Source organism: Phyllobates terribilis, unplaced genomic scaffold (genome assembly GCF_046119375.1).
Source record: "Phyllobates terribilis strain yellow unplaced genomic scaffold, ASM4611937v1 Scaffold_3__8_contigs__length_932513732, whole genome shotgun sequence".
Lineage (NCBI taxonomy): Eukaryota > Metazoa > Chordata > Amphibia > Anura > Dendrobatidae > Phyllobates > Phyllobates terribilis.
In genome coordinates, this window is record NW_027362763.1 from 381,550,696 (window position 1) to 381,576,282 (window position 25,587).

Consider the following 25,587-nt stretch of genomic DNA (forward strand, 5'->3'; position numbering starts at 1 on the left):
TGAAAGTGGAATTATCAGGAATTATTTTCATCTTAGTTGGGCTTTACTAAATGTTCGGCAGTGATTGCCCTCGAAGATTTAATATAAGAAATATGCACAGTGTTTGCTTTTATGTCAGTCAATGCTAGGTCACGAAGTTTCTTCAAGGAGAACATGACTTTCCGTGAACCTCAGTTAGATGTGAGCATTTCTGTTCTAAGGGCGCAGTCAGACAGCCACATAAATCAGACCGAGATCCAAATGAAGTGCACGGACTGGCCGGCGGCTCTCCCGGCCCGAGAGTGACAGCTTTATGTATTTCTATGCACCTGCCACCCTCGGGTTGGGAGAACCGCCGGCCAGTCACTGCACTGTGTTCCAATCTCAGGCCGATTTATGCGGCCTTCTGACTGTGCCTAAATATGTAAAAAGGAAAGGATTTATCTTTAGCAGAATACTATTAGCCTAGGTCTACAGAGCAACATGCGTTACATGACATGGTGATCGTGATGTTGCGTTGCTTCCTCCCCATTTAAAGAGGAGGTGTGTATATTAAGGTAAGTCACATGTGATTTGTTATTTAGCTGCTCTCTGTACAGCTGAATTGTAACTAACATAGTCAAGCAACAGGGCAAGTTGAGAAATGATTTTGGACTTGTGACTTATCTGAAACTTGCAATCACCCAAGCCTTAAGGCCCCGTCACACTAAGCGAGATCGCTAGCGAGATCGCTGCTAAGTCACAAGTTTTGTGACGCAACAGCGACCTCAGCAGCGATCTCGCTACATTTGACACGTAGCAGCAACCAGGCCCCTGCTGTGAGATCGCTGGTCGTGTCGGAATGGTCTGGACATTTCTTTGATTGTTGAGGTCCCGCTGGGTAGCATGCATCGGTGTGTTTGACACCTTATCAACGACCTTGCATCATTATACAGGTCGCTACGGGTCGCCGTATCGTTGCTGCGTCGTTGGGAAGATCTGACTGTTTGAAATCTCACCAGCGACCACATAGCGACGCAGCAACTATCCCTGTCAGGTCGTATCGTTGTCGGGATCGCTGTAGTGTCGCTAAGTGTGACGGTACCTTTAGGTCTGGGCTGAACTCTGACCTCAAAAGCCAGGGCAGAGTTATCGATGTACATATGCCTGTTTTCAAATATGAATTGATTAAAATATGATTTTCAAATGAATACACTTGTAAATCAGCTATCATTATCCTGTGGCAGGAGGCGAAAGCTCAAATCCAAGTTCTAAACACTTGGCACGGTTATGAGTCAGAACCTCCTTCAATCACACACTGCACTGGGGAAACATACTGGAGCAGATCTCATAGTCATCCCCAAAAATGTTTCTCAGCTCAATTCCTCAAGCTTGTACTAAAATAGTATTCAGGCTTTCCTCACTTCTGCATCGGAGTGTATGACTGGCAGATATCATGCACTTATACTATTGATCAGAATAGGAGAGGAGCACCTGGCAGCTATCAGTAGATATGACGTGGCTGACCTGTTCATCTCCTGATGCGAAAGTGAGCAGAGCTGGAACATCCCTCTAAGATAATGACTGACACAATTTTTACCAGTTATTTAAAAAGTAAATTTGTTTCAGGGATATGATCACTGAACACAGTACTTGTTCTCTTCTGTTTTCTGGAGAGTTAGGCCAAAACATCTAATGTACAGTTTTTCAGTAGTTGTCACTCACCTAATTTTCTGCAGCAGTAATACATGATATAATGATGTGCTGCGGCGTAACCACAGATTTCCCTTTGAGAAAATCTGGAAAAGTTGGAGGCCAGAACCCAACAGAGTTGTACTAGTGGCCATGGTTTCAAAGAGGACCCTTCACCAAATTTTTCACTTAGAACAGGACATATAATGTAATAGGCGCTGAAGAGCACAATAAAACATATCTCACCTCTCCATTACAGAGATATTTGCAATGAAAGTATTTAGCACTTAAACATTTATTCCAAGTGGATATTACAAGAGAGATTTCACTGGAGGCATGTATTTCTTCCCCTGCATAAGGCTGACCAATCATACGAAGGCAGTAACACACTGGAGAAAGAAGAACATACCCCCATAATAACATTGCCAAACAGTCTGCTCTCCTCACTGCAGTGTGATGATATGTGCAGGAGCACAGCAGACCTGAGTGTGATTAATAGCTTTCAGCTTTCATCTCTGGCATTCAGTGTGGAAGGAGGAGCTGTGCTGAAGAGTTGAGTTTCATTACAAACAATTATAATAGCTGTCCTTTCATAGTGCTGCCAGCTCTTCTAATAAAAAGCAGACATGCACATACAAGGGGAAAAAGAACACCCCCCACTGTGGCTTAGAACAGGCTCTTTGTGAAAGATAATGTCACAGTCTGCTCTCCTCACCACAGAGTGATTACACTTACCAAAGCACAGCAGACCTGAGTGTGATTAAGTCGTGGAATCGGTGCCCATTTTTGTATAGTCGGAGTCGGTATAAAATGGACTGACTCCGAGTCCTAAAATATATAATAAATTGGGTACAGTAGTTCAATGCAGTTTGTGAGGAATATTTTTTCATAAGAATTTGGGAAAATTATGAAATGTCCTATAAATGTCTGTCCTATTCCTGATCTAAGGGTCTAGACTTTTAGCTGAGAAAAATGTGTCCTACTGTAAATTTATCACTTAAACATGAGCCATGTATGAGAGAGTCTGAGTCTGAGTTGGAGTCGGTGTCATGGAAATTGAGGAGTCGGAGTCGATGGTTTGGCTTACCGACTCCACAGCCCTGGTTTATGTGGGGTAGGGGCAATACAGCAAAGTTTACAGAACTACACTTGCGCTGACAATGCTAATGTGTATTCGGCCCTACCAATAAAGCCAATTTGAATTTGCATGGAGAGCTACTAGTAGTGTTTGTAATGAGACTTAACTCTGCAGTACTGCTCCTCCCACACTGACTGCCAGAGATGAGAGCTGAAAGCTGTCAGTTTATCACACTCAGGTGTGCTATGCTCCAGCACATGTCATCATTCTGCAGTGAGGAATCTGTAGTCTGCTGTTTGAAAATCCTATTGTGGGTATGTGTTTTTTCTTTCTCCAATGTGTTGCTGCCTGCTTATGATCGGTCACCTTCATATAGGGGGAAGGAGTACACGAACCCAGTAAAATCTTTCTGGCCCAAAAAAAAATAACTGTTTAGGTGCCAAATATTTACTATGTACTCAATGGAGAGGCGAAATTAAAAAAAAAATAAAAAATGTTTTATTCTGCTCTGCTGCGCCTATTACATTGTTTGTCAGGATCAGCATGAGAATTTTGGCGAAAGGTCCTCTTTAGCCCCTTCATGACACGGCCAATTTCCTTTTTTGCGTTTTTGTTTTTTCCTCCCCTTCTTGCCAGAGCTATAACTTTTTTATTTTGCTGTCCACATAGACATATGAGGGCTTGTTTTTAACGGGACGAGATGTACTTTCAAATGAAAACATTTATTTTAACACACAGTGTACTGGAAAATGGGAAAAAATTCCAAGCGGGGAGAAATTGTGAAAAAGACGAAATTCTGACATTGTTGCTTGGGAATTGTTTTTTCGGTGTATATTTTGTGGTAAAAATGATGTCGTAATATGAGTTTGCTCACCAATTATCAGTATGATTATGGCGATACCAAAAATATCCAGTTTATTATTTTAGTGGTGAAGAAAACAGAAGTTTGCAAAAAAAAAAATTTGGGGGTTGTGTCCTCATTTTCTGAGACCCGTAAACATTTTTATTTTCAGTCGATGGAGCTGGGTGAAGGCATATTTTTTGCAGGGCAAGACAAAATTTTTGATACCATTTTGGGATAGATATATATGTTTTGATCGCTTGTTACAGCATTTTTTATGGAATTGCAGAGACCAAAAAATAATAATTTTGGCATCCTTGATTTTTTTCAGTTACGGAGTTTATTAATCAGATTAATTATTTTTCCATTTTGATAGATCAGACTTTTCTGAATGCAGTCATACCACATATGTGTATTTTTAGAAAAAAATTAATATCTTTATTTTTAACTGAGGAAAACGGGGTGATTTGAACTTTTATAATTTTTTTATTTTTTTCAAAACATTTTTTAACTTTTCAATGTTTCTAATAGTCCCCTTAAGGGACTTGACATTGCGATTGTCTGATCCCTTGTACTATATACAGCTCCGCTTCCCCAGTTATTGTTAGAGACAGGCCCTGTTTGTAAACACAGGGCAATGACCTGTTTGGTATGGCGAGGCTTACCCCTTGAGCCCGTTCCATAACCCAGTTTCGACTTGTGCCGTACATATACGGCTCATGTTGTGAAGGGGTTAACAACACTATTCTAGATGAAGAAATCTTAAGGATTAATTAGCAAGTTTTGTTTTAATGAGAAAATCTTAAGATAAATAATGTAATCAAGAAGGTAAAAGCATTATTCTAATAAATTCATATATTCTTTGCAAGTTCCATTCATAAAAAGTAAACCTGTAAGTTGATTTAGTGTGGTTAAGAAGTTTATTTTCCTCTGTGCTATCTATGGATGGATATCTTTCCAAGGCTCCTGGGAACCTTCACTGTTAAGATGATTAACGGGATATCTTTGTTCACTAAAGCTATCCACCCATCCACATATAAAGCAAAACAGTAACACGGCAGTATTAATAACCACAGCTAAGGATAAGCATGGAGGAAGCAGACACCAGATGGGTTTAATCTACGGCCTAATCCTATAGGTCTGTTTTAAAAAAAGACAACCTCTTAATGCCTATGTTTTGTGCTTTTCCACCTACATTAACTTCGCATTAAAGTAACGATACAAGGAGGAAGCAATAATATGTACACATGAGAATACAAGATCATAAAAGCTGGAAATAAGAACAAGTGTCAGGCACAAGCTATTAAGTCTATTCATCTCAAACCTGTGTCTTCCTGCCAACACGACATTAGTCAAGGAAATAATATTATCCCATAGAAATGCAAGAACAATGCATGCAAATGAGAGCAAGTTCCTGTACATGGTGCCACATGACATTATACAATATGTATATAGGGTTTTAGGAAGCACAGTGTTGCCATTTAATTATAAAAGGGATGTCTGGGAAAATGTTTAATATATTTCTAACACAAAACCCTTCTTTATAGTTTTATTTTTAAAGATTTTAAGATTGAAGGTAGACATAAGTCCATCGAGTTCAACCTATAAGCTAACATGTTTTAAGTGGAATAATTACAAAAATACTTGTCCTACCGTATTTCCGCTTTCTTCAGCAGCTCGTCCCATCTCCGTTCTAAGGCACTAAGTTGCTTCAACATTTTATCCTTATCAGCATGGTCAGCGGTGCCAGAAATCTTTTCCCCCTCTCGCTTAATGACATCAATGGTAGGTTTACGGTCATCTAGTAGTCTTTGCAGAAGCTGGTAAGAAAAAAAAAAGATGATAAAAAAAATAGTCATTTCTGTTCAAAAGATGCAGATTGTAATGCACAGAACTGTAAACCTAAATGGATTTTATTTGCCCCACACTTTCTGTTTTCATTCTATGAATTGATCTGGGCCCAATTACATTGGAACATGCTAAGTTTCACTTGTGTGTCAGTATCATTCATCAAAAACAGACAGGAATAGGATAGCAAAGCTGAAAGAGAGGGAAGACTAGACATTTTAATGGGAGTGATGGATTGGGTGACACTGAATGTTCTGAGGATTTAGTAACATACAGTACCTGGGCAAAAGTATAGGGACACAGACTCAATACACCTATAGTAGCTTTCATGACCTCCCATTCTAAATCCATAGTCATTAATAGCTCCGCTACTTCCTCCCCTACCACCTATTAGCTAAAACAGTTCCCACTCTTCTGGGAAGGCCTTCTACATGATTTTGATGGGTGCCTGTGGAAATTCTTGACTTTTCATACAACTGTTCCCACAAAGTCGGAATCATACAGTTGTCCAAAATGTCCTGATAGGAAGAAGCATTAAGACTCACCTTCTCGTCAACCACTGAAAAACAACCCCATTGCATTGTCCCTTCTCCACCAAACTGTACAGTTGGCGCAGTATCACCAGACAAGTAACAATCTCTTGGTATTCAGACTCATCGATCATAGTGATAGAGAAACATAATTTGTTACTTTACATAACACGTGTCCACAGCTCCAGTGTGCTTTACACCATTCTATCCAATATTTGACATTGTGCTTCGTGATGTAAGGCTTACATGCAGCCATGAAGCTCTCGGCAGTTTTTGTGCTGATGTTAATGCCAGAGAAGGTTTAGAGCCCTGCAGTTATTATGTCAGCAGAGCGTTGGTGACTTTTATGCACTATACTCATCAAACAGGTAGGTGGCACACCCAGTTAGGTAGAGTTAGCTTGAGAAGGGTGCTAGCTCCTCTGGAGCCAATCTCTGAGCTCCTGTAGACCAATAGTAGAGAGAGTGAAGGAGCTGCACGCCTGAAGGCACTTGGAGATGCTTCACAAAGGATTTATTGTCAGTATTTCATATCCATTGGTTACACCGTGGTAAGTACAGTATTCCGATAATGTTTTGGGTGAAAACCCTTCATCAGACAGGATCCACTTTTATGCACTCTGCACCCTGAATCTATAAATATACATGGTCTCCACATTGTTGCTCAGTTGCTGTGGTTCCTAAATACTTCCATTTCTCAATAATACCACCATAATTGATTGTGGAATATTTAGAAGGAAAGAATTTTCATGAAGTGACAACGGTGATATTCTATTACAGGACCACAATCAAATTCAGAGAGCGCTTTAGAATGAGCCAATCTTTCACAAATGTCTGTAAAGACAGACTGTACGGTGAGGGACTGGATGTTATACTCTTGTAGCAATGGGACTGAATTAAAAACCTGAATTCAGATATTAGGAGATGTGTCCCAATACTTTGTCCATGCAGAGTACATTGTAATTAAAAAAGGGTTCACGTGATTTCAATTTGTGTAACATAATACCAATTAATCATAAAACTATGGCATGTTCTAATGATATGCAAAAAATGTACAGTGATTTCATACATTGCATGTCTAACATTTCATCAAGATTTAAAGCAACTGTAGATAATTCCTTTGGTAATAGTGGCACATGTGGGCGCTTTATACAGGGCAAGCTCAAGGCCTTAAGAGGTACAGACAGCACAATTCATAGATGAGTAGAAGTTATGCATAATTTCTCTTCCTCAGCTATTGCTTACGTGTGATTATGTCTAGATACAATTTGATACCATTAAAGGGGTTGTTATTTCCTTGAACGTCCCCTTCTCAATTGTATTTTCACCTTTAAAAATAAAGTCAGCCTATACTCACACCTTGTGCCGTCGCCGTTCCAGCAATGACGGGATTGGCTCATCCACGGCTCTGCAGCCAATCAGATGCCACTTCACTCTCACTTCCTTCGGACTAAACTAACACCTGGAATTACTGAGAGCAGCTGCTGCTCTTTGACTTCCTCCGAATCTCAGCTACGTCCGAAGGAAGTGAGAGTGACGAGGCCACGGACCAACTACAGGGCTCACATGGGATAACAATGCCACATGGTCCCCGGTAGACCAGGCACCGATGACGTCCAAGAACTAGTGATGAGTATAGGCTGTTTATAATTTATAAGGGGGAATACAATTGAGAAGGTGCTGTCTGACAAAAGGACAAACCCTTTACATAAAAAAAACTTTCTTAAGTCAGTGGCTTTGCATTTTTTCTTATGTTCATGGGCCCACCGCTCCCTGTTCTAGCATCTGAGATTCACAAGTCTGCAGTCACATAGAGCAACTGCAGACTTTTAACGCAAGGCCAGACAACCCCTTTAAATCCATGCACAGTTGTTGATGTTACTCACTTAGGCTGGTTTCACAAGTCCAAACTATAATAGCAAAAGATATGGGGGTCGGTGAGCCCATACAAATCTTGTGATCCCCACAACTCACATATTTATAGCTAAGGGAAAATTCATGTAGCACAGAATCATTATTCAGGTAAGGGACTAGAGTTTAATGTCCTGCTAACACAGTAAATTAATACCGCAATATCAAGCGGTGGAGTACTCCAAACATAATGAGCAAAACAAGAAAAGGAAAAATGGAGTAGCCATAAACCACCAATACATATAAAAATTCATTATTTATTGAAACAAAATGTTAAAAATAATCACCATCAGTACATACATATGTCAAATAAGGAGGAAAAAAAAGTGGAGAGCAACAAATAGATCCAACATTGCAAACAGCACTTGAATGTGCAATGCACCTACACAGTCAGTCTCAACATGACATATAAAGTAAAAAGCAAAGTAGCCATAAGCATAGAGTGAGACAGAAGGAGTAAATCATAGATAATGTTGCTTATTGTGCCCACCAGCAGTACCCCGACGCGCGTTTCGCGTGTAGCTTTCTAAGGGGACATGAAGAGTTAAAGGCTGAATGTCCACTGCCCACCCTGCTAGTTATCAGAATAGTGTGATCACTTTGGGTGAGAGATTTCCAATTTTATTTCCTCAGTAGCAAACAGTTTGACATTTTCCTATTTATCTTGTATGCATTATATGTGAACAATGTCATTTTCTAGGCATATGTATCAAGTTTTCTTGCAGGTCTATTTTGTGTATACACTGTCCACCAGAGTGGCGGTATTTTCATTAAAATCTATATTCATGAGAGACAGAGGTGTTGTCATTTTTATACTACTATAGTAGTTTTTATAGATGATAAGTAAAAGTTCTGGTTTATTTCTCTCACTGTGCTATTCTATGGTTTCACAAGTCCAATAAATATGGAATGAGATCTGATGATAATACCTGGCCAGACGGCCGGATCTCCTGAATTGATATAACTTTCTCTTAGGCCTATATGAGGCAGTTAGCTCAGGTCTGGAGACCAGGCGGTTGGGTCAGGTTTCTGGTAGGTGCACAGTCCATGTTTCACAAACCTAAGAAATGTACACTTTCGATTTATCAGTCGTTTCTGTTCTGTTACTAGAATGAATGGTGCTTTTTAGTTTCTCAGTACAGAAATCAATTCTGACTGTGACTATAAAATTAGCTTCGAGAAGAAGAGCCCGTTACTTGTAATGAGCAGTTATAAAACCTTCTGACCTACCTTCATGTAACACTGAAGGTCACTTGCTGTACATTGGACGAACTTAACGCTGAAAAGGGATTGTCACACAAGAGTGTCTAGAAGTATAACATTGCATATACACTATTTAACATTTAGATATCATTTGGGAAAATGTATATAAAAATGAGTTTCTTACCTTTTGTTCCTGAATCTGAGCCTTCACCACTTTATATTCTCCAGATGGTGATTTCTGATTGGCCACGAGCTCCTCGGTGTCTGTGAGCCAGCTCAGAATGGACTCAAGAGCATCTTGAAACCTGCCACAATGGAGAAGTGCTTCTTGAAGCTGTGCCGCACGCTGGGCAACCTGAAAGTACAGAGCTTTCCTTTAATCACACATAACAAGGACCTGCGGACAGGAATAATCTTCAGGACAGGAATAATCTTCACTTGCAATCATAAATTATACATGAATGAATGATGGCTATTTTTATAAATTAAATAAGATATAACATTGTTTTCCATGATGTATTCCATTTGTATCTTGTTATGAAAACTTCTCATGGTGTTATGCCAAACTGCAACCTGACAAACTGCATAAAATACCATAAGGCTATATTCACATGCAGCATTTTTTTGCTGTGCTTTTTCTGCAGAAAAGAAGCTGTGTTTCACAGTACCAGCAGATGCTATGAGATTTCAGAAATTTCATGCACGCTTATTTTTTTTCCTGACTGAATTTGGGCACTGCAACATTTTTTAAATCTGCAACATGTCAGACTATGTTCACATTTAATGGTTTTGCTGAATTTGTTTTTTTTCTGCAGCCAAAACCTGATCTCGTGGCAGTAAAAATGCTACATTCATTGTCTAAAGTAGATGTTTAATAAAATAAGTTTTATTCAACAAAAAAGCAGCAAAACTGGTTTGATGCGTTTTTCAAGCCTTTTTGCACTTTCTCATTCATTTTTATGGGTGAAAAAACAAGGCAAAAACACTGAAAGAATTGACGTGTTGCAGATTTAAAAAATGCTGCAGTTCTCAACATTCAGTCAGGAAAAAAACACACACGCGTGTTCATGAGATTTATAAAATTTTGCTGGTACTGTAAAATGCAGCTTCTTTTCTGCATAAAAAATGCAGCAAAAACATTGCATGTGAACATACCCTCAATTCTTTCAGCATTTTTGCAGTTTTATCACCCATAGAAAGTAATGAGTGCAAAACATGTACTGAAGACAGACCACGCACGTAATCCACAGCAAAAACACAAAAAAAAGCAAAACCTGCATTTTGAATGCAGGATTATTACTGTCAAGAGAGCAGTTTTTGGCTGCAGAAGAAAATGCTGCAAAAATGCTACGTGTGAACATAGCCTACCATGTCACCATGATAGTTAAGAAATGGAACTGGTTATAATCAGCCCAGACATAAGAAATATTAAGAGCTTGGAAAGAAAATAAAGCTTGGTAACAAATCCAACGTAATAAAACCCTTTCGTAGGCACCTTTTTGTTTAGCGTATTCCACCGTGTGTTCACTTCCTCTAGATCATGTTCAAGGTTCTGGGTGCTGGTGTTTTTGGCTGCACTCTGCACAAGTCCTTGACCCAACCAGTTCACCTCCTGAAGACGAGCTTGAAGAGGCTCAATTTCTTCCTTTTGGAAAGTCTGCAGGGTTCAATAAAATACATAAAAATGTCATAAGTGGAAAAAAATCTTTTGTACTTAAAATGAATAGTTTTGATTAATTGGTTTGCATTCAACAACAAAAAAAAAAGATTTAATGGGGTTGTCTCAGACAAAATTACTGATGCCCTATCAATAGCCTAAGGATATTTTCAATTAGCATTGGATCCCACTTACCCTTTAAATTTTTAGGGGATAGGAATATCTAATAAAAATAATTAAAGTCCCATTAAAAGTAAAAAAAAAGTTGGCCATGGGGTGGCTGATGGGCACAGATGCATTGGCCACTTTGTGAGCTAAGTACTTTAAAGGGATATTCTCAAGATTAAAAGTTACCCCTTATCCTTAGGAAAAGGGATAACTTCACGATCATGGGGGTTTGACTGCTTTAACCTCCACTAATCCCAAGAACTGGGGCTCTGAAGTGCCCTGGGTTAATGGTCCTGTGGTCAATAATGTACATATCTGGTCCATTCATTCTTATGGGAGTCCCAAAGACTAGCTAAACAATGATCGACCACCACTCCATTCACACCGTGTTCAGGATCGGTGGTGTTCCCAGCTGTCGGAGCAGCAGAGATCCGGAAGTTATACCCTATGCTATTGATAGGGGATATCTTTCAAACATCAGAATACCCCTTTAATTTTAGAAGTTTAATCTATATATGAGTAATGTACTTTACATGTCAAACATTCAGAATTTGCATATATCTTGGCACACACAGCGTGCTGCTGCACTCTTTGGCCTGTAAATAATGCAGTCATAGCAGCATGCACCTGTTCACATATGCTTCATTCTGGTAGGAGGTGCTTGTCAGCTTTTTTGGTATTTTTATACTATCCATCGGATAAGTCATCAATATGAGATAGACCCTTTTAAAGCAAATCTATACATAAATGACCAGAAATGATAGTTTCCAACTCACGGTAATTCCTGAAGTTATACTGACTCCATAAAATGACACCAATAAACAGTGCATGTTGTAATCTGTCTACACAAATATCTTTCAGAAATAGCGAATAATCATCTCCCAATTTAGGAGAATTTTTCAACTATTCCTTTGAAAAAACTTTTATTTCATCAAAATAATTGGATAAGAAATACTACATTTGCAAAAGTATTACACAGAAACCCATATTTTACTTTGCTAAATAGTTTAAATCAATGTATGTCTCAGGACCAAAGAGAAATAGGTCTGTCCTATGCTACATGTAATAATGAACATCTCAGCCAAAAGTATGCCAAAAGGCTTGATCATTGTCTATGGACACATGGGCATATACCTAAGAAATTTATGATAGCCATGAGTCGGCCATAAAACTGGTCAAAGAGCTCCAAATCAAGCGCAGGGTACGCTAACAATCTATGGATGTGTATAATGGGTGAAAGGAAACTACACAGTCAAAGTGTGGAGCAAGAGATGGAAATGGATAAAAACAAAGTAATAAGTCAGAGAAAGGCTGGGGTCACACGACTGTATTTTCTCTCATCCGAGAAAATCGGTCTGATTATGCTAATCACGCTCTGATCGAACTCTGATTAGACTTTGATCAGAGCGTGATCTGATTTTGATGAAAGAAAAATTTCTCCATCTTCTCCATTCTGCCAGCCGGCGAAAATCAAACCACCCTCGGATAACATTTGAGTGCGATCCTATTTTTCCCACAGACCCATTGACTTGCATGGCTGAGTGCGATCCAATTTACGTATGGAAATCGAGGATGCTACAATTTTTTCCATGGGCAGACTTGGTGCGAGGAAAAAAAATCAGAGATATGCACGTCCCCATAGACTAACATTGGTCTGAGTGTGATCAGATGTTTTGTCGGATCGCACTTGGACCAAAAATACGGTCGTCGGCACGAGCGCAAAGAAACAGAAAATGTAGAGGAAAGTAATTATCTTGGTAATATATGCATTGTCTCAGAAGACATCTGTTTTAATAAGCAAACAGGTCAATGAAACCAAGAAACCCCGGACTATATGGCAGAAGAGGAGTTAATATGTGCTCACTGCAGTCATAAGGGAAGAGGTTAGATCTTTTGCAATATATTTAATTGGGGTTTTCAAGATGCTTTGTCCGAGGGCTCATAAGTGATGCAAGCTTAGCTAGCCCCCTGGCAAGCTTAGAAGTGCTCCATATCTACCAGCTGCTTTCGAGCTCAAGTATTCAATGTGCTATTGTCATGGGTTGTAGAGCAATCATTATCAGGGGGAACAAGCTAAATTGGTCTTTTTTATTTTAACCCCTCAAGGGAACATTGATATACAGCGACACCAGGAAAGCCATTGGGAGCATGGCACAATCTGACATTCCATAAATGTTATATTCAATCAGTAGGCCTTTAAAGTAGCTCAAAGTTGTCAATTGATACAGTGGAGTTTTTGTCCATAGCTTCCAATCAGGTTGCAGCTTTCATGTTCTTCTGTGAAATGAGAGGTGAAATCTAATTGGTTGCTACTACCATTGCCGTTTGTGAGCTTGATACCACCACTCTTGCCCCTGAATGTTCTAGCTCTTACAGTGGACAGCACAGTTCCCACAGGCAGAACGCAGAAACTGACTCGCTGGAAAATGCCACGTAGAATGTTACTGAGCTTTTCACTGTATGACCAATACTACTGCTAATGTCTGACTGCAGCACATTACACCGCTCCTGTGGTCTAATGACCAAATCCACTAACCACATTGGTCTCCACATCATATGCCCATGTAGTGTGCTCACAAAATCCTAGGAGACGTATGAAGCTCCCGGGACCAAGCTCAAATGTATTAAGTAGTTCCCTCCAAAATATCAGAAAACGGATTAATATCATAAAAACATGTCTGTCATAAAACAGAGATCAGCAGATTTTATTGGGGAAGAATTGTGCACGACTTATATTGTCCACTACCAATCAGCCACTACCAGCAACGTCAGCAGCTGGAGGTAAACAGTACACGGAGCGGAACACCACTACTCATACACGCAGCGGAACATCACTACTCATACACGCAGCGGAACATCACTACTCATACACCGAGCGGAACACCACCTCTCATACATGTAGCGGAACACCACTACTCATACATGTAGCGGAACACCACCACTCATACATGTAGCGGAACACCACCACTCATACATGTAGCGGAACACCACCACTCATACATGTAGCGGTACAACACCACTCATACATGTAGCGGTACACCACCACTCATACACGTAGCGGTACACCACTACTCATACACGTAGCGGAACACCACTACTCATACATGTAGTGGAACACCACTACTCATACACGCAACGGAACATCACTACTCATACATGTAGCGGAACACCACTACTCATACATGTAGCGGAACACCACTACTCATACATGTAGCGGAACACCATTACTCATACACGCAGCGGAACATCACTACTCATACATGTAGCGGAACACCACTACTCATACATGTAGCGGAACACCACTACTCATACATGTAGCGGAACACCACTACTCATACATGTAGCGGAACACCACTACTCATACATGTAGCGGTACACCACCACTCATACATGTAGCGGTACACCACCACTCATACATGTAGCGGAACACCACTACTCCTACATGTAGCGGAACACCACTACTCCTACATGTAGCGGAACACCACTACTCATACATGTAGCGGAACACCACCACTCATACATGTAGCGGTACACCACCACTCATACACGTAGCGGTACACCACCACTCATACACGTAGCGGAACACCACTACTCATACACGTAGCGGAACACCACTACTCATACACGGAGCGGAACACCACTACTCATACATGTAGCGGAACACCACTACTCATACATGTAGCGGAACAACACTACTCATACACGTAGCGGAACACCACTACTCATACACGCAGCGGAACATCACTACTCATACATGCAGAGGAACACCACTACTCATACACGTAGCGGAACACCACTACTCATACACATAGAGGAACACCACTACTCATACACGTAGAGGAACACCACTACTCATACACGTATCGGAACACCACTACTCATACACGTAGCGGAACACCACTACTCATACATGTAGCGGAACACAACTACTCATACATGTAGCGGAGCACCACTACTCATACATGTAGCGGAACACCACTAGTCATACATGTAGCGGAACACCACTACTCATACATGTAGCGGAACACCACTACTCATACACGTAGCGGAACACCACTACTCATACACGTAGCGGAACACCACTACTCATACACGTAGCGGAACACCACTACTCATACACGTAGCGGAACACCACTACTCATACATGTAGCAGAACACCACTACTCATACATGTAGCGGAACACCACTAGTCATACATGTAGCGGAACATCACTACTCACACATGTAGCGGAACACCACTACTCATACACGGAGCTGAACACCACTACTCATACACGGAGCGGAACATCACTACTCATACATGGAGCGGAACACCACTACTCATACATGTAGCGGAACACCACTACTCATACATGTAGCGGAACACCACTACTCATACATGTAGCGGAACACAACTACTCATACATGTAGCGGAACACCACTACTCATACATGTAGCGGTACACCACCACTCATACATGTAGCGGAACACCACTACTCATACATGTAGCGAAACACCACTACTCCTACATGTAGCGGAACACCACTACTCATACATGTAGCGGAACACCACTACTCATACATGTAGCGGAACACCACTACTCATACATGTAGCGGTACACCACCACTCATACATGTAGCGGTACACCACCACTCATACACGTAGCGGAACACCACCACTCATACACGTAGCGGAACACCACTACTCATACAAGCAGCGGAACACCACTACTCATACAAGTAGCGGAACAAAAACTACTCATACACGTAGCGGAACACCACTACTCATACATGTAGCGGAACACCACTACTCATACATGTAGCGGAACACCACTACTCATACATGTAGCGGAACACCACTACTCATACACGTAGCGGAACACCACTACTCATACACGTAGCGGAACACCACTACTCATACATGTAGCAGAACACCACTACTCATACATGTAGCGGAACATCACTACTTACACATGTAGCGGAACACCACTACTCATACACGGAGCAGAACACCACTACTCATACACGGAGCGGAACACCACTACTCATACACGGAGCGGAACACCACTACTCATACACGGAGCGGAACATCACTACTCATACATGTAGCGGAACACCACTACTCATACACGGAGCTGAACACCACTACTCATACACGGAGCGGAACATCACTACTCATACATGTAGCGGAACACCACTACTCATACATGTAGCGGAACACCACTACTCATACATGTAGCGAACACCACCACTCATACATGTAGCGGAACACCACTACTCATACATGTAGCGAACACCACCACTCATACATGTAGCGGAACACCACCACTCATACATGTAGCGGAACAACACCACTCATACATGTAGCGGAACACAACTACTCATACATGTAGCAGTACAGCACCTCTCATACATGTAGCAAAACACCACTACTCATACATGTAATGTAGCGGAACACCACCCCTCATACACGGAGCAGAACACCACTACTCATACATGTAGCGGAACCCCACCACTCATACACACAGCGGAACACCACCTCTCATACAAGGAGCAGAACACCAATACTAATACATGTAGCGGAACACCACCACTCATACACAGAGCGGAATACCACCACTCATACACGTAGCTGAACACCACTACTCATACACGTAGAGGAACACCACTACTCATACACGTAGCGGAACACCACTACTCATACACGTAGAGGAACACCACTACTCATACACGTAGAGGAACACCACTACTCATACACGTAGAGGAACACCACTACTCATACACGTAGCGGAACACCACTACTCATATATGTAGCGGAACACAACTACTCATACATGTAGCGGAACACCACTACTCATACACGTAGCGGAACACCACTACTCATACACGTAGCAGAACACCACTACTCATACACGGAGCGGAACACCACTATTCATACATGTAGCGAAACACCACTACTCACACTCATAGCGGAACACCACTACTGATACACATAGCGGAACACCACTACTCATACATGTAGCGGAACACCACCTCTCATACACGGAGCAGAACACCACCACTCATACACGTAGCGGAACACCACTACTTATACATGTAGTGGAACACCACTACTCATGCATGTAGTGGAACATCACTACTCATGCATGGAGCGGAACACCACAACTCATACACGGAGCAGAACACCACGACTCATACAGTCTAATAGCTAATAGCGCGATTCACCGGCACATCCACTCCTCTCATTGGCTGACAGCTAAACCCTCCTCCCCTTCACCCATACTTATAGACAGTCCCTCTATACGTACACCCTGCAAATATCCAGCGGTGGATACCGCGATCCAGGCAGCACTTAACTCCAGGCTCTTTACAAATACGGTATGTTTAGCTCTCTTATAGCCCTCACCCTATTCCAGCTCCACATAACTTTATAACATGCACTCTCTCCATAGGATCCCCAGTATTGGGTCCCATCTCCTTCCTTTTTCCTGCTCCCATCCCAGTAATTTGGTAGGTTGCTCCGTTCTTCTTGTTTTATTTGCTGGATAAAGGTTACATAGACACATAGACCTCTTCTCTTTATATATGTCTAACATATATTAATTGTAATTTTACAATTATTGTAATGTCTCTATTTCTGTATATTTCTGTTTACATGCAGTACACTGATGAAGGTCGTGTTGACCGAAACGTCTTTACTGTGGACTGCTAATAAAAGTACCTTTTATATCATTTGGTGTGCTGAGGTTATCACTATATCTCAAGGCTTTGGACCCAACTCAAGCACCCAGGTCCAGTAGTGCTGCGTTTTTTCTTATTCATACAGAGAGTGGAACACCACCTCTCATACACGGAGCAAAACACCACTACTCATACATGTAGCAAAACACCACTACTCATACACATAGAGGGACACCACTACTCATACACGTAGCGGAACACCACTACTCATACACGTAGAGGAACACCACTACTCATACACGTAGCGGAACACCACTACTCATACACGTAGAGGAACACCACTACTCATACACGTAGAGGAACACCACGACTCATACACGTAGAGGAACACCACTACTCATACACGTAGCGAAACACCACTACTCATACACGTAGCGGAACACCACTACTCATACACGTAGCGGAACACCACCTCTCATACACGGAGCAGAACACCACCACTCATACACGTAGCGGAACACCACTACTTATACATGTAGTGGAACACCACTACTCATGCATGTAGTGGAACATCACTACTCATGCATGGAGCGGAACACCACAACTCATACACGGAGCAGAACACCACGACTCATACAGAGAGTGGAACACCACCTCTCATACACGGAGCAAAACACCACTACTCATACATGTAGCAAAACACCACTACTCATACACGTAGAGGGACACCACTACTCATACATGTAGCGGAACACCACTACTCATACACGTAGAGGAACACCACTACTCATACACGTAGCGGAACACCACTACTCATACACGTAGAGGAACACCACTACTCATACACGTAGAGGAACACCACTACTCATACACGTAGAGGAACACCACTACTCATACACGTAGCGGAACACCACTACTCATACACGTAGCGGAACACCACTACTCATATATGTAGTGGAACACAACTACTCATACATGTAGCGGAACACCACTACTCATACATGTAGCGGAACACCACTACTCATACACAGAGCAGAACACCACTATTCATACATGTAGTGAAACACCACTACTCACACACATAGCGGAACACCACTACTGATACACATAGCGGAACACCACTACTCATACATGTAGCAGAACACCACTACTCATACATGTAGCGGAACACCACCTCTCATACACGGAGCAGAACACCACTACTCATACATGTAGCGGAACCCCACCACTCATACACAGAGCGGAACACCACCTCTCATACATGGAGCAGAACACCACTACTCGTACATGTAGCGGAACACCACCACTCATACACAGAGCGGAACACCACTACTCATACACGTAGCGGAACACCACTACTCATACACGTAGCGGAACACCACTACTTATACATGTCGTGGAACACCACTACTCATGCATGTAGCGGAACATCACTACCCATGCATGGAGCAGAACACCACTACTCATACACAGAGCAGAACACCACTACTCATACATGTAGGGGAACCCCACCACTCATACACAGAGCGGAACACCACCTCTCACACAAGGAGCAGAACACCACTACTAATACATGTAGTGGAACACCACCACTCATACACAGAGCGGAACACCACTACTCATACACGTAGCGGTACACCACTACTCATACACGTAGCGGAACACCACTACTTATACATGTAGTGGAACACCACTATTCATGCATGTAGCGGAACATCACTACTCATGCATGGAGCGGAACACCACAACTCAATACACGGAGCAGAACACCACGACTCATACACAGAGTGGAACACCACCTCTCATACACGGAGCAAAACACCACTACTCATACATGTAGCAAAACACCACCACTCATACATGTAGCAAAACACCACCTCTCACACACGGAGCAGAACACCACTACTCATACATGTAGCGGAACACCACCACTCATACACGTAGCGGAACACCACTACTCATACACGTAGCGGAACACCACTACTTATACATGTAGTGGAACACCACTACTCATACATGTAGCGGAACATCACTACTCATACATGTAGCGGAACACGACTACTCATACATGGAGCAAAACACCACTATTCATACACGTAGCAAAACACCACCTCTTATACAAGAAGCAGAACACCACTACTCATACATGTAGCAAAACACCACCTCTCATACTCGGAGCAGAACACCACTACTCATACATGTAGCGGAACACCACTACCCATGCACAGAGCGGAACACCACTACTCATATACAGAGCAGAACACCACTACTCATACATGTAGCGGAACACCACCACTCATATACAGAGCGGAACACCACCTCTCATACACGGAGTGGAACACCACCTCTGATACATGTAGTGCCACACCACCTCTCATACACAGAGTGGAACACGACCTCTCATACATGTAGTGACACACCCCCTTCGTACACGGAGTGGAACCCCACCACTCATAGATGTAGCGGAACACAACCTCTCATGGACAGACCGAAACACCACCACTCATGCATGTAGCGGCACACCAACTCTTACGCACTGAGCAGAATACGACCTCGTACACGGAGCAGAACACAACCTCTCGTACGTGGAGCAGAACACGACCTCGTACACGGAGCAGAACACAATCTCTCGTACACGGAGCAGAACACAACCTCTCGTACGTGGAGCAGAACACGACCTCGTACACGGAGCAGAACACAATCTCTCGTACACGGAGCAGAACACCACCTCTTGTATGCGGAGCAGAACACCACCTCTTGTACATGGAGCGGAACACCACATCTTTTACATGGAGCGGAACAACACTACTCCGTCACACTGCTGCTCAATTGTACGGGAAATCAGCTGCTATTCTCTTCAACAAGAGCTGGTCTGCGGTAGCCGGCAGCAGTCACTAAACAATGTAGAGAGCTGAACAGTTATATTTAGAGCTGAAGTTGCACTAAGCCTGTGGTGCCCCCATAATGCTCGTTCACACTCGCAATTATCATCCTGGTTCCCTTGTTTCTGAGAGGCATAATAATAATAAGATGGTAATTAGTCAATGTTAACATAAGAGGTCAACGATTAAACATAAAAGGAATTGTCCACTACCATTCCAATCCAAATTAATCAATTCAGAACGCTAATTAAAATGAAAACAGTGTATACTCACCTCCTGCAGTAGTGTGGCTCTAGTGATGTTGGCACTGCTGTTCCAGGTGAGTGATGTGACTTGTGTTATGTGCAGGCAGCGGGCGCTTGTTAGCTGCAATCTTTTAGTATTTCGTCAGAGTGGACATCCGCCCAGAGGGAATGTGTATGAGCTGAAGCTGACGAGCGGCTACTCATTGGCTGCAGTCGGCACTTGACACAACAAATCACATCACTTTCCAGGAAAGGCGGTGCTGACATCCTCTTTATGCAGCTTTTGACTTAGCTTCCCCCTCAGAAAAATATGTCAGGTTTAATATTAAAATGAGAGAAGGGTGTGGTGAGTTGTAAAAAAATAAAAACAATGTCATTTTTATAAACAGCTGCTGGTGCCACCCCCTGCAAGGCGCCGCCTTAGGCGCTGGACCTTCAGGGCCTACTGGTAATTATGACCCTGTGGAGCTGTGATGCTCCGCTCCATACACTGTTTACGTTTGGCCGCTGCTAAGAATAGGTCATCAATATAAAAGTAGTAGATAACTCCTTTTACTATGCTACTTTTCCTGATTACTGTCCTCCAGTGATTAATCGTAGGCGGTTGCTCTGATTTGCTATGCATTAAAATCAGGAGTAATGTCATTTTCTGTTTTGATGCTTTGCCATAGCAATATAATAATATAGTGATATGGTCATATTAAGATAGTCTGATTGTTACATGGTGATGTCTGTGCAGCAAAACATTTTAAGCCTCGCGGCCTTGAGAGATGGGAGCTGGGTTTGGAAGACTGTCATCCAGAAACCTGGAATAGTTATAACCTGCTTAGACTCAGACCTACCGTGCTGAATATATTATTTACACAGATCACATACACGGCAGCCCTAGTTTTCTTCTTTGTATCGAGTTTACAATAGTTTTCTGGCCAGGTGCTATCACATTCACACATTCAACTCCACACCTTACCGTGTAGATATGCAGAGAAATGATCCAACAAAAAGATAACTTAGAACATCACACGCCACTGAGCACAAATAGAAAGTTATGGTAAGAAGTTATCAAAATCGCATTCCAGGGAGGCACCATCACAGGGTAGTTACTCTACTTTACATATCCACAACTTTGCATTATTACAATACATGCAATCATTTACAATAGTCCAACACAATATTATGCCCCCAGAAAAATGTATTCCATTATTATTACCATCCAGGTCTTTAAGCAATGTTTCATGCGCTTTTACAGTATCTAAAGGAATAAAAAAATATTTGTTCAACCACCACCCTTCATAGCCAAGAGGCTTCTCCCTACCTGCAGGCCTCAGCTACACAAATACTACATGACTGCATCTGCTTTGTTAACCACCCAATTTATCTCAGGACTGAAATGCAAGGAAAACTGAAAATAGACTAAAGTCTCCAAAATGCCATACACCAGTGATCACAGGGCCAAATAGTAATGCTTTGTGAACCCATAGAACCACCCTGATACCATGAAATAGAGAACAACCATGAAAAAAATGAGAGTTGTCAAGCACAAAGAACTAAAGAACTAAAAAGAAATCTATAGTGCAGAGGAAGAATTAACACTTCCATGCTATACTTTATCACGTCCTTTCAGCATTAGTAAGATTTACATGTGTTCATGAATTTTCTTTAAAGCAATTTGCGGTTAAGCTTTGCTGTCTTTTCACATAATCACTTTTCACAGTAAAGTAGGAATGAGGTAAATAATCCCAACTGGATAGAAGGTTTTGCCAAAATAGAAAGTGTGCTTCATTTATGTAGAGAAGTCTTACGTTCTTCATTGTAAAAAAAAAATTAATAGTGAATGCTACTACGGTCCATAGATGAAAAAAAGACTGGAGAGCTTGTAAGACCACATCAATGGTCAGAATTAGAATTGTTATCTCAATGGGATGAGGCCTATAGTGAGGCAAAAAGTCTTCTTAGGCTATGTGCCCACGATGCAGAAATGCTCCGGATTTTTTCCTGAGCGTTTCTGCATCTCCCTGACAGAAAAAAAACACATGCAGATTGTACATGCGGATTGTACATGCGGATTGTACATGCGGATTGTACATGCGTTTTTCCTGCCAGGGACATGCGGATGTGAAGCGTTCTTCACATGCATTTCCGCATGCGGGTTGTCAATCGCTTTCCAAGCGATTTTAGCATCACTTGGAAAGTGCTTGACAACTTGGTCACACTATATAAATTATTATTATTATTACTTATTATTATAGCGCCATTTATTCCATGGCGCTTTACATGTGAAAAAGGGGTATAATACAAGAACAATTACAATAATCTTGAACACAATGTGACAGTGACTGGTACAGGAGGAGCGAGGACCCTGCCCGCAAGGGCTCACAATCAACAAGGGATGAGTGAGGATACAGTAGGTGAGGGTAGAGCTGGTCATGCAGAGGTATGGTGGAGCGGTGGTTACTGCAGGCTGTAGGCTTGTCGGATGAGGTGGGTCTTCAGGTTCCTTTTGAAAGTTTCCACGGTAGGCGAGAGTCTGATACGTTGGGGTAGAGAGTTCCAGAGTAGGGGGGAAGCAGGGGAGAAATCTTGTATGCGATTGTGGGAGGAGGAGATAAGAGGGGAGTAGAGAAGGAGATCTTGTGAGGATCGGAGGTTGTGTGCGGGTATGTAACGGTAGACTAGGTCAGAGATATATGGAGGAGACAGGTTGTGAATGGCTTTGTATGTCATGGTTAGGGTTTTGAACTGGAGTCTCTGAGCAATGGGGAGCCAGTGAAGAGATTGACAGAGAGGAGAGGCCGGGGAATAGCGGGGGGACAGGAGGATTAGTCGAGCAGCAGAGTTTAGGATAGATTGGAGGGGTGTGAGAGTGTTAGAGGGGAGGCCACAGAGCAGGAGGTTGCAGTAGTCAAGGCGGGAGATGATGAGGGCGTGCACTAGTGTTTTTGCAGATTCATGGTTGAGGAATGTGAAGATCCGGGAGATATTTTTGAGTTGGAGTCGGCAGGAAGTGGAAAGGGCTTGGATATGTGGTTTGAAGGAGAGTTCAGAGTCCAGGGTTACCCCAAGGCAGCGAGCTTGAGGGACTGGGGAGAGTGGGCAGCCATTGACGTTGATAGATAGGTCAGTTGGGGGGGTTGAATGAGATGGCAGAAAGATGATGAATTCTGTTTTGTCCATGTTAAGTTTTAGAAATCTGGCAGAGAAGAAGGATGAAATAGACAGACATTGTGGGATTTTGGTTAGTAAGGAGGTGATATCGGGTCCAGAGAGGTAGATCTGTGTGTCATCAGCATAGAGGTGATAATGAAAGCCGTGAGACTCTATGAGCTGTCCCAGGCTGAAGGTGTAGATGGAGAAGAGCAGCGTTCCTAGAACTGAACCTTGGGGGACACCGACAGATAGGGGGCGAGATGAGGAGGTGGTGTGTGAGTGGGAGACACTGAATGTCCGGTCTGTTAGGTATGAGGAGATCCAGGATAGGGCCAAGTATGTGATGCCGAGAGTATCTAGTACAGATGAGAGAGTCTGTAGTAAGAGGGAATGGTCCACTGTGTCAAAGGCAGATGACAGGTCTAGGAGGAGGAGGACAGAGTAGTGTCGCTTAGATTTGGCGGTTAGTAGGTCGTTGGTGACTTTAGTCAGTGCAGTTTCAGTAGAATGGTGCAGTCGGAAACCAGATTGTAGGCGGTCAAAGAGGGAGCAGGAGGAGAGGTGGGAGGACAGTTCAGAATGGACATGTTGTTCCAGTAGTTTTGAGGCATAGGGGAGAAGTGATATGGGGCGATGGCTAGACACAGAGGATGGGTCAAGGGAGGGATTTTTGAGGATGGGTGTGATTGAGGCATGTTTGAAGCATGAGGGGAAGACACCAGTTGTTAGTGACAGGTTGAAGAGGTGGGCTAGGGCTGGGATGAAGATAGTGGTAAGGTTTGGGATGAGGTGGGACGGGATTGGATCAAGTTTACAGGTGGTGAGGTGTGATTTGGAGAGTAAAAGTTGATCTTCAGAAATGGTGGAGAAGGTGGTTTTGGAGGAAGGGGGTTGAGTAGGTGTGGGGAGGGGCTGTGGGGGCTTTAGGCAAAAGCTTTGTCTGATGGTGTCAATCTTCTGCTTGAAGAATGAGGCAAAGTCTTCGGCTGAAATAAGAGGAGAGGGAGGAGGCACTGGGGGACGGAGGAGAGAATTGAAGGTGTTGAATAGTTGTTTGGGGTTGTGAGACAGGGAGGATATGAGAGATGTGAAGTATGTTTGTTTTGCTGCAGTGAGTGTGGACTTGATGGTAGTGAGGGACTGTTTGAATGCGATGAAGTGCTCATGGGAGTGGGACCTTTTCCATCTACGCTCAGCAACCCTGGAGGCCCGTCACAGTTCTTTAGTTAGGCTGGTGTGCCAGGGTTGTCTGTTGATTGTGCGAGCCTTGGTATGTGTGAGGGGGGCGACCGAATCGAGAGCTGCAGCTGTTGTGGTGTTGTATAAAGTGGCAGCAACATCTGCATCATGTAAGGAACTAATGTCTGTAAGAGGGAGGAGGGATTCAGAGAGTGAGTGTAGGTCAAGTTGTTTGAGATTTCTGCGAGGGTATGCAAGTTTGTGGAGTGGGGATTGTTGCCCTGGAGAGGAGAGAGAAAAGAATGTAAGTTGTGGTCAGAAAGAGGGAGAGGTGAGTTAGAGAGGTTAGATAGGGAACAGAGGCGGGTGAAGATGAGGTCCAGTGTGTGGAAGTCTTTGTGGGTGGGTGTGGAAGACCACTGAGTAAGACCAAAGGAAGAAGTGAGGGATAGAAGCTTAGAGGCAGCTGAGAGGGAAGTGTCAATGGGGATGTTAAAGTCGCCCATGAGGATAGTGGGGATGTCAACGGAGAGGAAATGAAGTAGCCAAGTGGTGAAGTGGTCAAAGAAAGTGGTGGTTGATCCTGGGGGGCA

At 42.7% G+C, this 25,587-nt stretch overlaps 1 protein-coding gene across 26 annotated transcripts in view; it reads right to left on the reverse strand.

Moving 5' to 3' along the window:
- DST (dystonin) overlaps positions 1–25,587 on the reverse strand; it is a 744,334-nt gene that overhangs the window by 69,961 nt on the left and 648,786 nt on the right. For all 26 annotated transcript variants that reach the window (XM_073675444.1, XM_073675441.1, XM_073675455.1 and 23 more), the window contains 3 exons: positions 10,556–10,717; positions 9,245–9,415; positions 5,223–5,389 (listed from right to left, as the gene is read on the reverse strand). In XM_073675444.1, the coding sequence (XP_073531545.1) occupies positions 5,223–5,389; positions 9,245–9,415; positions 10,556–10,717 (500 nt within the window). The remainder of the gene's footprint in view (positions 1–5,222; positions 5,390–9,244; positions 9,416–10,555; positions 10,718–25,587) is intronic.